This window comes from Octodon degus, unplaced genomic scaffold, assembly GCF_000260255.1.
Source record: "Octodon degus isolate 3935 unplaced genomic scaffold, OctDeg1.0 scaffold00578, whole genome shotgun sequence".
NCBI classification, from domain to species: Eukaryota; Metazoa; Chordata; class Mammalia; order Rodentia; family Octodontidae; genus Octodon; species Octodon degus.
Genome location: NW_004525154.1, coordinates 73,211 through 88,415, shown reverse-complemented (window position 1 = coordinate 88,415; position 15,205 = coordinate 73,211). Strand labels below are relative to the sequence as shown.

Sequence of the window (15,205 nt, the reverse complement as noted above, 5' to 3'; positions counted from 1 at the left end):
TATATATATCTCCTTTTCCTCTTCCACCTCTTGCAGGTTCAAATGTTGACCTGGCTGCAATTGTCATTTTTTATGCTGTGTGAAGAGGACATACCAAAACCCTGCTGCTGCTCACTTGGGCTCAAAGATGGAACAGCAGCTCAGAAAACCCGACCAACTTATTATTTTGAGACAGGGTCTTACTACTTAGCTAAGACTGGCTTTGAACTCCTGGCACCCCTCCTCCATCAGGTGGCGGCTCCTTTTTTTTTTTTTTTTTTTTTTTTGTGGAACCGGGCATTAAACTCAGGTCCTTGCACTTGCCAGGGAAGCACTTATTCCACTGAGCCATTGCCCCGGCCCCTCCATCAGGCTTCTGAGTGCTAGGATTTTGGGCATGTACCACCATACCCAGCCCCAGGAATTTTTTTTTTTTTTTGTATAGGGGTTCAAATTTAGAACCTCATGCTTGCCAGGTGGGCACTGTACCTGCGAGCTACATCCTTGGCCTCGGAGATTTCAAATTTATATATTTCTTACTCCCTGCCATCTAGATGCTGAAGAATTCTGTGTTGATTTTAGTAATTCAAGATTTATTTGAGTTTTGGGCTGGGATGATAGCTTGGCAGTATAAGCACCTGCCTGGCATGTGCAAGGACCCAGGTTTGATCCCCAGTGCTGCATGCTGTGCTGGCACCAGAATCCCAGATACACCATGCCAGCTACTGAAACTGGGCATGGTGGCACATGCCTGTAATCCCAGCACTGGGGAGGCTGAGACAGAAGGGTCATTAGAGTCTGAGCTGTGTAGTAAAACCCTGTACCAAATGAATAAGTAAGATTTATTTGAGTTTTAATACCACAGCCCCCAAAAGTTTTTGACTGCCTTCCTGCCTTGTACAGTGTTGGGTATAGAACTCCAGAGCTTTGCACATGCTAGGCAAGCACCTACCACTGAACTTATCCCCAGGCCTTTTTATTTTACGACTATCTTGCTGAGTTGCTCAGGCTAAACTCAAATTTGTGTTCATCTTTGTCATTCTTCCAAGGAACTGGTATTGCAGTGATGGGCCATCACATCCATCTTTAAAGTTCTGATGATAACTCAGTATTTCAGGGACTCTTAAGATATGTGCACAAGATTAGCTCCACTAAACTTCATTATTTTATTTTTTTGGTGGCACTAAGGATTGAACCAGAGCCTTGTATATTACTAAACTTAAAACAAAACAAAACAAAACAAAACTTCTTTACATAGAATCTGAGGTGATTGACCTAAATCTCCACTCTTTAATAGAGTTATGAGAGTCTTATCATATATACTTAATATATAGCTGTGCTCATAGTGAGATGGCCAGTATATCTTTTACTGGCCTCTTGCAATAGACTGTAAAACTGTAAGAGGGAAGGAACCATAGATGCGTTGTTATTGTGTCCTGCATGGTTAATCACATTTGAGTGAGTGTGTCTTTAGGGCTCCACTTTCAATTCTTTTGTGTATATAATCCCAGAAGTAGAGTTTCAGGATCATGTGATAGTTCTATTTTTTTATTTTACAAAACACAATCAAAATGTTTATTTAATATGCATTATAACAGCTCAGCCAGAGACCTAATTTCAAAAACAAAACAAAAACAACACCGCAGCTCAAGATAGTATTCTACGCAGAAATCAAGAAAAGGACAGACTAAGGAAAAAATAAAAGACACTGAAGGATAAGTTGGACAGTGGGTCAGGGCACTAGGTTGGGTATTTGCTTTGAGTAGGTTCTGCAGGGATTTCTTACAAGCTATGGGGTCTTTTCCCTAGAGCTAGGCAGTCTGTGTATTCAGGGGGCAGTCAGTGCAGCCTTTGAGTGAACTGCAAGAAGGTACTGATGCCATAGAGGGCAGGCCCATTGTCCTTGAGGTTGTGCAGGCAGCTGCTACCCTGGGTGTCCATGTTGTGGTGTTAGCAGGGAATGAGGCACTTCACCATGGGGCACCGCGTAAGTGTAGTCCCTGGGAATCTTAGGGAGAGCTTTTATCTCAGGTCTTATATGCTGTGCCAGCTGCCCTGTGGATGGTTCCTAGAAGTTTTTCAACTTCGTTTTGTTGAAATAGGGTCTTGCTTTGTAGTGTAGGCTGGCTTTGAACTGATTATAATCCAGGCTAGCCTCCAGTTCAAGGCATTCTTCCTGTCTCTGCCTCCCAAGTGGGAATACAGCATGTACCACCATGCCTAGCCTATGTTGAATTATTTTTTTATCCCAGGTCTCCTTTCATTTGAAAAAGATAACTGGGAGATAACATATTAGCCTATCTTGGAGATTCAGTCTTAAATACCGGCTTTGTGTTAACAGTTGATTTTTTATTTAAAAAGTCTAGAAATGGCTAAGTCAAGGTTCATTAATAATTAGAAAGCATAATTTCTCCACAAATAACATAAGCTCTATTCTGTAAGGAATGACCTGAGGCAGAGACCAGCTGAGACTTCTGTAAAGGCAACGTGATGTAAAACTTATTGTGCCTGGGTACAGGCAAATGGGGCAAAAAGGCTGACTGTAGAGAGCAAAGAGAAGCTGGCCTTTTCTGTATAGGACTTGAAAGAAGGCAAGGGTCTTTAGGTGGGAAGATTTTAGTAAATGTTAGTGGTTAAAGTTCTCAAGATGTCTTGTACTTCTGGGCAAAGTTCTTGAGGCATCCATCAGTCTATGTAAATGTTTGGGTGTCTTCAAATGTCCAGGTGTTTGCAAGATTCTGTGCTCCACCTTATCATTTTATGTGATAATCTGTATTTTCCAAGAGCACCAGTGTTGAGCTGAAGACAGTGCTGCTGCTGGCATACAGGTTGGGTATTGGGAGGTTTATGTCTGAATCGAGCTTTATATGTGCATGTCATTTTTTAGTGCCAGAATGTTGTCATTCTAACTTGTAAGTGATCAGTCTTCCATAGCATATTGAAGGTATTTGGAAGTGGGATAAAAATCAAACTGTAAAAGAAGCTTCAGTTAAAACACATCAGTAGTAGTAGGAAAATGATTTGAAAAATCAACATTATATTTCTTTTTTCAAATTACTCCTTTTTTCAAAATTTTCCCTTGCTGCATCATGGGAAGGGAGAGATAACTAAGTCATTAATTTTATGTGGGAGAAAAGTGGTCATGTTTTTAATTTTGTATTGTGTTGAATATAGTAATCCCTTCTCATTCTTTCAGATTCATCAGGATTCATTTTTGATTTGCAGTCTAATACTGTACTGGCCCAAGGAGGAGTTTTTGAGAACATGAAAGAGAAGGTAAGACTGGTTACTGTAGACAACAAACTTAAATGTTTGTTAGTTTCTGGAAGACTTAGGAACTAATCATTAGCCATTACAGACTCATTATGAGCCCAGGATATAATGGTGCACACTTGTAATCCCAGCACTCAGGAATCTGAGAGAAAATCATTGCAAGTTTGAAGCCAGCCTGGGCTACATAGGGAGTTTGAAGCCAGCCTGGACTATGTAACAAGATCTAGCCTCAAAAACTAAACAAAATTGCAAAAACAAAACTTTAGATTGTCACTGTATATCAGTAAGACTACCATAATGATTCTAAACCATGCTGTGAACATAGCTTTCTTTGTATAACTTCATATATATTCATTCTAAATTTTGTTGAAGACATTCATTACTTCATTGTCATAACAAATATTTATCATAAATGTATCTCATGTATCTCTGTGTTTCTCATTTGGCAGCATTCTTAAGGAACAGGCTAGTGTATAGGGTCCTCCCAGTCACTTCAGGACCATTCTTTTTTATTTTTTGGGTTTTTTGAGACAGGGTCTTATTATGTGGCCCAGGCTGGCCTTGCAGTTGAAATTACTATGTAGTCCTGGCTGGCCTGGAACTCGCAGGAGTCCCTTTGCTGACCCTCTGCAGTGCTGGGATTACCGGTGTGTGCCAGTATACTCATCTTTAAGATCATTCTTAAGTCTAGGAAACTTAAGAGAAAAAACAGTGGATTTTTTTCAGTAGCATTTCTTTGGAAGAAAATGTAGTTTTTAGCAGTACATAACCCATAACAGGCTATACTGATTAAAAAAAACAAACAAACAAAACTTCTGCATGCTTTCTTTTTTTTTTTTTTTTTTAAATATTTATTTTTATTTATTACATTTATTTATTGTGTGTGTGTGTGTGGCCAGCTCAGCCCACCAGGGGGCGGGTCTGGCTGGCATGTGGTGCTGGGGATCGAACCGCGGTCCCTGTGCTTTGCCAAGCTTGTTTCAAGTAGGTGCTTTAGACCACTGAGCCATCTCTCCAGCCCCTGCATGCTTTCTTATTTTAAAAAAGATACTGTGTTTATCCCAGGATAAGGCAGGCCACTGTCCGGAAGTCTTAACCTAATGGAATAAAAACAACAAATAAAGACAATCTTCCTAGCTATGTATAGTGATAGAGCCTGTTATAGGCAGTAGGATCACTATGAGTTCAAAGCTGGGCTACATAGCAAGACCCTGGCTTACAAAAATAAAAAAAGAAAAGTAACGTGTTATTTTGGTTTTATTTTTATTTTTTACTGTATTTGGTAGAGTCTCACTGCATAGCTGGAACTCCTAGTGATCCTCCTGTTTTCAGCCTCCCCAGCACTGGGATTATAGGCGTGCGCCACCATGCCCAGACTTGGTGGCTGGCTCAGCTCACCCCAAGGTGGGGCCAGCACGGCATATAGTGCCAGGATTCAAACCCAAGTCCCTGCACTTGCCTAAGCAGGTGCTTAGTCCGCTGAGCTATCTCTTCTGCCCAAAATGTATTACTTTAAATATATAATTGAACATAAAAGGTATAGGAAACCCATAGGGCCAAAACTACAGATGGAACTAAAACCCAGACTGGCAACTCAAAACTAGCTGACTAATGCTGGACTCAGTAGCAAATAAGTTTTGCAACAGAGGACCAGAAGGCCCAGGGTTTGTCATGCAGAAAGGATTGGACAGGTCTTATGCCAGGCATGGTAATCTCAGAGCTTGGGAGGCTGGGACTAGAATATCACAGGGAGTTCAAGACCAGCTTGGCTATATAGTGAATTCAAGGCCAGTCCAAACTACATAGTGAGACTCATATCCAAAAAGAAAAACACTAAGAAACATGTTTTATGTGAGGCCAAGATTTTTAAAATATTTCACCTTCAGAGAAATGATAAATAAGAAAATCTTCTTACTGACATACACCCTCTCCCTGACTTTATTCATTATTAGGTTCATAGCAGGGTTGGAGGTAAGTGTAAGGTGAGGCTTGATCTGTCTTGAAACCCCAGGTCCTTGATAATAGTATGAAATAATAGCATAGATTATAGATATACAATCATCCTAAAAATGCAAGCATGTATTGAAGTTAACACCAAATTTATCTTTTTTTTGGTACCAGGGATTTAACTCAGGACCTTGTGCTTGGCAAGCAAGCACTTATTCCACTGTTGGTGTTATCTCCCTAACACCAAATTTAGAGTAGAAGTCTCTAGAGAGAAAGGAGAGATTGTTTTATTAAACTGAGTGTCACTGAGTATGTGTTTATTTTTTTAAATAGTGGCAAATTTCACATTTATTAATGGAAAAAACATAGGTTCTGTGGAGTAAGTTTGGGATTAAAGGTAGAGAAAAGAATAAAAAATTAAAACAGTATGCGCTATAGTGTAGGGTAGGCTAATGTGAAGATACAAGATAGTGTGTTGTTTTATGTACCTGAAGTAGTTTGTAATAATTCAGGTTACCTCTAAATAATCTTTGTGGAGTTGTTATAAGGTGACATAATGTAAAAGTGTTGGGGCTGGAGAGATAGCTCAGTAGAAAGGGCCTGAGTTCAATCCCCGGTTCTGAAAAAAAAAAAAGTAAAAGTGTTTTTAAAAGTGCTATATAAAAATCTAAGTATTTTGGGGGATCAGGGAGATAAATAAGTGGCTTCAGCATCTGCCTGGCAAGCACAGAGTCCTGAGTTTGGTCCTCCGTATAAAATAAATAAATTAATTTATTTATTTATTTATTTATTTATTTATTATTTTTTTTTTTTTTTTGCGGAGCCAGCGGTTGAACTCAGGCCTTGTGCTTGCCAGGGAAGCACTTATTCCACTGAGCCATCTCCCCGGCCCCCCTATATTTATTTTTTAGATAATGTGTATATATATATATATATATATATATATATATATATTTGTTGTTGTTGTTGGTGGTGGTGGTGGTGTTTCATTAAACATTTCACCCTTTCCTGCAGCATGCTTAAAGTGAGGAAATATTGGTGCTAAATTAATACCTACTACCTAAATTAAACTATCCTTTTTTGATATGAAATGTACACATCTTCTGTTTCTGTAAATATTCTGCCTAAAGTGTTGAAATTCTTCATGTGCTGATGTTGGTCATCTATTTTTCTTTCTAGTGAGATGGTTGTATGTACTCACACTGAAGAAAAATGTTGAAAATTCAAATGTCATTTTTCTGTTCTCTGTAATGAACCTCAGTTCTCTAGTAACCTACTGATGATAGAATTAAATGATCCTGTCATCTTTTCTAGATAAATGCAGTGCGTGCAGTAGTTCCCAATAAAAGCAACAATGAAATCATCCTGGTTTTGCAGCACTTTGATAATTGTGTGGACAAAACAGTGCAAGCATTCATGGAAGGTACTCTTAGCCCATTTTTTAAATAAGTTTGTGTTTGTTCAGTGAAAGTTACTGTGGCCTTTTAGAATACTCAGTAATGCACCATTTCACAGTTGATACAGCAGTATCTGTGATAAATAACATACCTTGACATTTTGTTAATGTTTCTTTTGGCCTATAAGCAATTCATTCATAAGCTATGTGATACCGGGGATAAGAAACAAACTAAGAAAGCTGTTATTTAACACAGAATATTCTCTACTGGTATTTAAGAAGAAAGCATGTGTCCAATGTAATTGGAGTTAAACTGGATGAAAATTTAAGTGACTTTATAACAAAGAAGTGATTTTGTGCCCCAGCATCAGATGGCCAGTTGAAGAACTCAGCATTCTCTTTGAAGATCTGTCTTCATTTAGTTTGGCTCTGGCAGGTGACTCAAATGTTTGTTAAGTTTCTTTTATGTTCATATAGAAGAATGGTAGGCTTATTCAATCTTTCAGATTCATAGAGCCAATGTGTATCATATAGCCCTCTTTCTATGTAACTTGTTTGAGGAAAAACTTACTTGAATTTGTTTTGTCATTGAACAGCAATGTCTGGCTAGGTCTCCATTTCTAACTTTTTAAATTTTCAAATACAGGTTAAGCAGCTCTAAATAGTATAAAAGTCTTCTTCACCTTCATCTATCTTCTTTATAATGTTATGGGTCTGATGAAGTGTGCAGCTGTCTCCAAATCCATATGGTGGTGTGGAACCTAGAGGGAAATGTATGCACGGCCCACTTGAGCAGAAGCCAATCACCTTTGTATTTGGAGTACAGTGTAAAGAATCTTCACAATGGCCATGCTACATTAGTCTCTCCGTGGAAGAGCTCACCAGGGAAATTGCATGGAGAAGGGGATTTAAATATTTTAAAAGTGAAACATGATGTGATTTATCTCATTACATTATTTTAAGATTTGATCCTTAAATTTTCTTTCTTTCTTTCTTTTCTTTTTTTTTTTTTTTTTGTTTGTGGTACCGGGGATTGAACTGAACTCGGGACCCTGTACTTGCCAGGCAAATGCTTATTCTAATGAGCTATCTCCCTGGGCCTCTTAAATTTTCTTATTAGGACCTTTGGAAATTCTTAGGCAGTTATAAGAATCAGAGACATTAATTCCTACTTGACTGTTGTAGGGGAAAAAAGAATCTGTGATTGGTTTCTTTTACAGGTAGTGCCAGCGACGTACTCAAAGAATGGACAGTAACAGGCAAAAAAAAGGTAAAATGAATTAAATTATGAGCATGATATTGATGTTCATATTATTTTTTAAAATGTAGGCTCTACAAAATATTTAAAAGAAAAAGTTTACATTAATATTTTAGTTCAGCTTTGCATGGTGGCAGTGTCATAACCAGTGAGGTTTATCCAAAGTGTGGTTATTGCTAATAAATATCTTCAATTCGGCCTGGGGAGATTGCTTGGTGGTCTAAGTACCTGCCTAGTAAGTGCAGAGACCTGAGTTCTATCCTGAAAGCAAGTGTGGTGGCACACCAGTATTAGGGAGCCAGAGATAGGAGGGTCACTACAAGTCCAAGCTGCATAGCAAGAGCCTATGTCGAGGGGGCTGGGGAGATGGTTCAGTAGAATAAGCGCTTCCGTGGCAAGCGCAAGGGCCTGAGTTCAATCCCCGGTTCTGCCAAAAAAACCAAGACAAAATAGAGCCTATGTCAAATAAATAAATAAAAGATTATAAAAAAACTGTTAAAAGTATATCTTCATTTCATCTGTCTAAAGTGTCCCCTTTAATATTGAGATACAGGTAGTACTGAGTACTACTCAGTGTCTTCTCTGTGATTGAAGGCAGGAAACAGTGATTTTTTGCTGAGAGGATTGTAGATAGGGCTTGAAATAAGAGCATGTGGAGGGACTGGGGAGATGGCTCAGTAGGATAAGTGCTTGACTGGCGAACACAAGGATCTGAGTTCAATCCCCGGTTCTGCCAAAAAAAAAAAAAAAAAAAGAGCATGTGGAGAGGAATGCAGAGCTGCTCCAGAGAAAGTGATCAGGTTTTCCATAATATTTACATAATAGATCAGGTAAAACACTCAGATTTTTAACGTAACTGTGTTAAGATTCCTGATATCAATGAACTTTGATTTTAAGCTTAAAGAGGGCTTTTGCTGCTAGAGGTGTTAAGTGCCTTAATCACTTAACAGGGGTTGTGAAGTACAGAGTGGTCTGCTATTGAAGTAGAGGCCAGTAGAAGGTACTTGGGCTGGAGAGGGTCAGGACTGGATTTCTATCGTGTTCCACTATATAATCGCTTTGTGACCTGGAGTATTGTTTAACCTTGGTGTGTCTTGGTTTACTCATCTCTAAAATAAAAAAATAATATTAATGCATGCAAGTATTTAATATAATGCCTGACATAGTTCTTGGTTCTTTCTCCTTTATCCACTTAAAACCAAGATGTGGAGGGTAAGACTGATAGCCCACTGGACTAAAGCTGCCTGCTTAGGCAGAGTGTAGCGGCCAGGGTTCAATCCGGGGCGTGCTGAGACGGATTGAGACTGGGTGTTGTGGTGCACACCTGTAATCTCAGCACTTGGGAGGCTGAAAACAGGAGGATCACTAAGAGTCCGAGTCCGATCTACATAGTGAGACCCTGTACAGCCTGTAGATCCTGTCCTAAATACAGAGGAAAAAAACTCATAAAACAAAAAAATAAGATATGGGCCAGGTGTGGTGGTTCATGCCTGTAATCCCAGCACTTAGATGGCTGAGGCAGGATGAGAGCTGTGACTTTGAGGCAGCCTGGGTCTACAGTGAGTTCAAGGCCGGCCTGAATTACATAGAAAGAACTTGTCTCGAAAACAACCTCCAGGATGCTTTCCCCCAAAAAAGATGTTTTCCCAAGGGGTACTATCTGGTCTTCGTAATCTTCCCATAGCTCTGTACCCTAATGTAGGCGCACTAAGAAATAAAGTATGAATTTTAGTCAAGTCCCTATGAAACCGGTGTAGAATATTCTTTTCCTGCATTAGGTTAGTGCTGGGCTCCTGAAATGCTTTTTTTTTTTGATACTGGGAATTGAACTCAGGACCATGTGCTTGCCAGGCAGACACTTGTGCTTCTAAGCTGTCTCCTGGCCCTTGACATGCTTTCTTTTTTTTTTTTTTTTTTTTTGGTGGAACCGGGGATTGCCAGGGAAGCGCTTATTCCACTGAGCCATCTCCCCAGCCCTTGACATGCTTTCTTGACTAGGCCCACACCTGTAATCTCAGTACTCTGGAGGTTGAGGCAGGAGGTTTGTTGCAGTTCGAGGACAGCTTGGGCTAAAAAGTGAGTTCAAGGCCAGCCTGAATAGCAGTTCTGTCAGGGCTTGGCCTTAGTAACCCTTGAGAATTTTTTAAGCGTTACCTAATACCCTGATCTTGTCCTGAAGCTGTCTATATTGGTAGCTTTCCCTATTTCCTTAATTTACTACTGCTTTGAATAAACATAGCTAGGTCAGTGGTCTAAGCACCTGCCTGGCAAGTGCAAAGACCAGGATTTGATCCCCAGTACCACATGCTGTGCCAGCTCCAGAACCCCATGCACACCCTGCCAACCCCAAAACCATGCATGGTGGTGGACTCCTATAATCCCCACACTGGGGAGGCTGAGGCAGAAGGATCTCTACCATGCAACACCATGTGCAATCTCATTTGCCATCTCAGCATGTCCCAGGGACAGCGTTGCTCTATGCCTAAGCAGGCACTTTAGTCCCCTGAACTATCTGGCAGGCCCTTATTTTACTTGTATTCTATAGCTTTTTGGTTTCTTGCTCCAAAATCAAACAGCATTGCAATTTTTCAAATGTAACTTTCCAGATATTTTATGCATATAAGCATATTTTTTCTCATGTAATATATTGAGCTTATTTCATATTTTAATATACAGTATATCAAAATATACATATTTTAATATTTCATATTTTAACGAACTTTTTTGTTATTATGGATGTATAATCATCTTGATGTCTGGATGTACTATAATTTATTTAACCAATTACCTATTGATCAAGCTTTGAGTTGTTTCAAATCCTTCACTTTTATTAATAATACTTCAATAAGAAACCTGATATAAAACATAGTTTTGAACATATTAGCCTCACCTAGGATAAATTCTTATAAGTAAAATTGCTGGCCAAAAAGTCTGTGCATTTATAGTTTTGATAATTATTTGTAGATTGCTACTGCTGCCAGTGTTACATGAAAATTATCGGTACTCTCAACTCTATAGTGTTGTAGTGTTTTGCTCGTTAATCTAATAGATCAAAAAGATATTGTAGTAGTTTTAATAGATATGACTTTAGGCTTATGCTTCATTCCATATGTTTACTGCTTACATAACATCTATTATGTCATTTGGGCTTTTTCTTTTTAAAACTGTATAATTCTTACTTGAATATAAAGCTATACTTTTTTTCATATTTTGTAACTTTTTATTTTGTTTAAGGTAGGTTTTACCATGAGGAATTGTGGTATGTTTATTTATATTATGAGCGTATCCAAAGCATAGAGTTTTACACAGTAAAATTTTATTTTAGGTAGTGTTTCATCATATACAAAAATATGGGGGCCGGGAGATGGCTCAGTGGAATAAGCACTTCCCTGGCAAGTGCAAGGACCTGAGTTCAATCCCCGGTTCCACCAAAAAAAAAAAAAAAAGAGTTCAATTTCTAGAAGAAAACATGAGAAATTGGTAGCATTTATTTATTGTGTTTGGGTAGCCAGAGATGCTTATCTCTTTGAGATGTGTTGTGGAAGGGTCTGCTTTTTCTTTTCTTTTTTTCAAATCTTCAATAACTTCAGAACAAAAAGAAGAAAAGCAAACCAAAACCTGCAGCAGAAACAAGAAACAATATCCCAGATTCCAGTAAATCAGTTTCCATTCAAGAAGAGCAGTCTGCACCTTCTGCAGACAAAGGTAGCATTAATGGTTACCATGTCAATGGTACCATCAAGCATGCAGAGTCTGTGGACTCGCTCAGCGAAGGTTTGGAGACACTTTCAATGGAGGCCAGAGAATCAGAAGATCTTGAGATGACCGTGGCAGAGACACTGCATAGGAGAGGTAAGTGTCTTAGCAAGTTTTTCAAAAGTTGCATTCATTTGAAAAAGACAAATCTGGTTGAGAAAGCAATCAATAAATTAAATGCAGTTGGTCTTTTACTAGTTTTTGTTATCTTTGTGTAGAAAAGTAGAAATTTATACTTATCAGAGGCCTAGAAAAATGCAATTCTTAAAAAAAAAAAAATGCAATTCTTATTCTCCTGTCTTATATTTCAACTCCAATCATATGAAAAATTTTCTAACCTAGTAATAGGAGTAGCTTACTATTTAGAAAAAGCAGAGAATTTATCCTATTTATTTTGAAAAATGATGATGAGATAATCTGTTTTCTAGTCAAGAGTTAAGATCCATAATAGTTGTGAATTCATACATCTAGTACATGTTTATCAACCACTTTGTTGTGTTGGGAAGATACTGGAAATATCTCTTTTTGAAAATTACTTGTTTGTTAGTCCACCTCGGTGCTTTTGAGTTCTCAGTTTTATAAATGTAGTGTTATTATAGGAATTATGCTATGCTTTGTAGAATTTCTTTTATTTGTTCAGACAGATACACACATATGCACACATATATACTCTCCCTAGAGAAAAAATATTGTGCTTACACAGACCCCAAAAAAAGATAGCCAATGGGTTTCATGTTTTCTTTTTCTGGGCTAACCTTATTTTTTAATTTTACCCCATTCTGTGCTCCCTAAAATTTAAAAGTCTTTTCCCTGAGACAATATAAAATTCTCTTTCCTCAATGTAATGTACAGAAGCTACTGAAGTTGGTGATACTGCCTCTCCACTTATGGATTTTTTTTTTTTTTTTTCTCTGAATGCCTTCAGGTCATGTTTGGCTGGCTGGAGTTGTGGGGATCGAACCACAGCAACCTGAGCCTGACTGCTTTGTCGAAGCAGCCACTTAAAGAACTGAGCTAAGGGTCAGGCCCCCACCTCTCCGCTTATGGAGTTGCAGTGTTATGTCCTATCTAGCCAGATTTGCTTTTCCTCATGCCCAGGGCCTCTTAGGAGGAAGCCAGAAGCTACTGACAGTCACACTCATCTGATTCTGACCCTTGTCCTGTTTTGTTGGTTTATTTTCCTTACAAAATTTGAAGGGTCGGGGCCGGGGAGATGGCTCAGTGGAGTAAGCACTTGCTGGGCAAGTGCAAGGGCCTGAGTTCAATCCCCGGTTCTGCAAAAAAAAAAAAAAAATTTGAAGGGTCATGGATTTGCCTAAAAGGTTTTTGCCTGCCTATTTGGTGTACTTAGAATTGCCTGACTGATTTCTGCACTGTGCTCTAAAGCTCTGGGGTTTTTTTGGACAGGATCTATACTAGAGAATGGTGTCTCTGACTTTGAACCCAAGTCTTTGACTGCCTACTCTGTTCAGAATGTTCAGCACTCCAGGAATGCTGCTAAATCTCTGTCAAGATCAACCTCAGGACCTCCCTCTTCAAATCTGGGAATGGAGGATGTTCCACTCTCTTCTACCAATAAAAAACTAGGTAATACAAGGTCCCACCCATGAGAGAATGAAAAATCTGGTTCTAGCTATCCCATAGATGAGGTTTCAGAAGGGCACCAAGAAGTACTTTTCCTGTTTTCCAGACTGTAATTCTGTAACTTGTTAAACTTCTGTGTACACAGCTAAGAGTCTAAATGTAATTCAGATGTTGTACCATCTTGTTAGGACAGGGACCTTCTGTATGACTTACAGGCAAACTTAACTGCCAGCTAATATTAACCTGTTTTCTTTGTTTGCTTTGCTACACCGTTTATGTGCTATTTCTTCCGTTTTTATCTCCTGATTTACTCAACAAGTAGGGGAACTTCATCTCTGACATGACATTCCAGTGATGTTATTTTCATGGCAATTCATCACTTCCTGTTCTTAACTGATAGCTGACTGACTCTAACTTTTAACAAGATCATTTTTTCTTAAGTAGTTAGCATGAACTAGTGGTACTTTATGCTTTTTTAGCTGGTATAATCATTTAAATAACAGCCAATAATTAGAGGTAATAGTCCCCCTGAGCATGGTAGTCTACTGAACAGATGAACCAGAAAAATGTGAAGGACACTTGTAACCTGTAGCCCCTTACTGAATCACTTATGCCATATAAGCTCAATTGTATTAATTTCTTTTTTGTCTTTATAATAGTCTTACAGCTTGATGCAGAACAGCAAGTCTGAGACTATCCATTCAGGCAAAAATAAAAGATATATATTTACGAGGATTTGAAGGTTTTAGGTGTGTTCCAAAATGAAATCAAAAGGGCTGGGGAGATGGCTCAGTGGAATAAGCACTTCCCTGGCAAGTGCAAGGGCCTGGGTTTAATCCCCGGTTCTACCAAAAAACAAAAACAAAAAATGAAATCAAGTGGAAATGAAGAAGAGTTTCAAAGATAGTGCTAGGCATGGTCTCATGAGTGTTAGTCCCGAGCTACTTGGAAGATGGAAGAAGAATTATTGGTTGAGCCCTGGAGTTTTCAGGCAGCCTGGGAAATACAGTGAGACACCATCTTTAAAAATTTATTAAGAAGTTGAAAGTGAAGCTGGGTGTGGTGTTACACATGTGTAATCTCAGCATTCAGGAGGCTGAGGCAGGGGGATTGCTATGAGTTCTAGGCCAGCCCAGGCTACATAGAGAGTTCAAAGTCAGCCTGAACTGCATAGTGAATCCCTGTCTCAGGGAAAAAAAAAAAAAAAAGAGATGAAAAAATATCTTAGCAGATGCATAAACTTTTTTGATCCATGATTCCAACAATCAGCTGAATATAAAGCTTAGGCATTGGTGAATAGAAAGTTAGTAAACTATTAGAAGCAGATTAAAGTAAGTATGGTGGTTAAATGTGTTTCCTCTTTTTCTTCTGAGATCAGATGAGATCAGGAGTGTTCAAGGTGGTATGGCCTTAGACTGTTTCCTTTTTTCTGCAGAGCTGGCTTCCCTACATATAGTGTTTCAACCTGCACAACACAAAGAGAACTGTTTGATTTTGTAATATCCACATAGTGAATTATTCTGTTAAATACTGTCATTTTGTACCTGAGTAGGTTTTTTTTTTTCTTTTCTGTTTCATTTTGAACAGTTTCTAAAAGTAATGTATGCAAATTCATTAATGTTTATAAAAAATAATTTCTGGTCTGCTGTTAATTCTGTCCAGTTTGTTTTTCATCACAGACATTGCTTTTTTTGTTGTTCTTTTTGAGACAGGGTCTTACTATGCAGTTCAGGTTGGCCTTGAGCTCACTTTATAGCCCAGGCTGATCTTGAACTCACAACAAACCTCCTGCCTCAGCCTCGTGAGTGCTAGGACTATAGGTGTGCACCACAGACATTGTGTTTTAATCTTTAGATATTCAGCTGAGAATTTTAAACATACTTTTCATGTTTCTACCTAACATATAGTTCTGTTTTCCTCTGTGTTGACTATATGGTGCCTGATTTTTTTTTTTTTTTTTTTTTTTTTTTTTTTTTTGAGTTTCTCTTGATTTTATTGATCTTTTAAAAAAA

General features: G+C 38.5%; 1 protein-coding gene and 1 pseudogene across 2 annotated transcripts in view; one reads left to right on the top strand and one right to left on the bottom strand.

Moving 5' to 3' along the window:
* The window catches only part of LOC101586245, a 922-nt pseudogene extending 782 nt beyond the window's left edge, over window positions 1-140 (bottom strand).
* The window catches only part of Spats2 (spermatogenesis associated serine rich 2), a 65,410-nt gene that overhangs the window by 5,258 nt on the left and 44,947 nt on the right, over window positions 1-15,205 (top strand). Inside the window, exons 2-6 of one of the 2 annotated variants that reach the window (XM_004648689.2) lie at window positions 3,176-3,255; window positions 6,514-6,622; window positions 7,816-7,865; window positions 11,444-11,705; window positions 13,017-13,196. In XM_004648689.2, the coding sequence (XP_004648746.2) occupies window positions 3,176-3,255; window positions 6,514-6,622; window positions 7,816-7,865; window positions 11,444-11,705; window positions 13,017-13,196 (681 nt within the window). Of the gene's footprint in view, window positions 1-3,175; window positions 3,256-6,513; window positions 6,623-7,815; window positions 7,866-11,443; window positions 11,706-13,016; window positions 13,197-15,205 lie in introns of those variants that run through there. The other variant, XM_023708753.1, reaches the window with a different exon arrangement.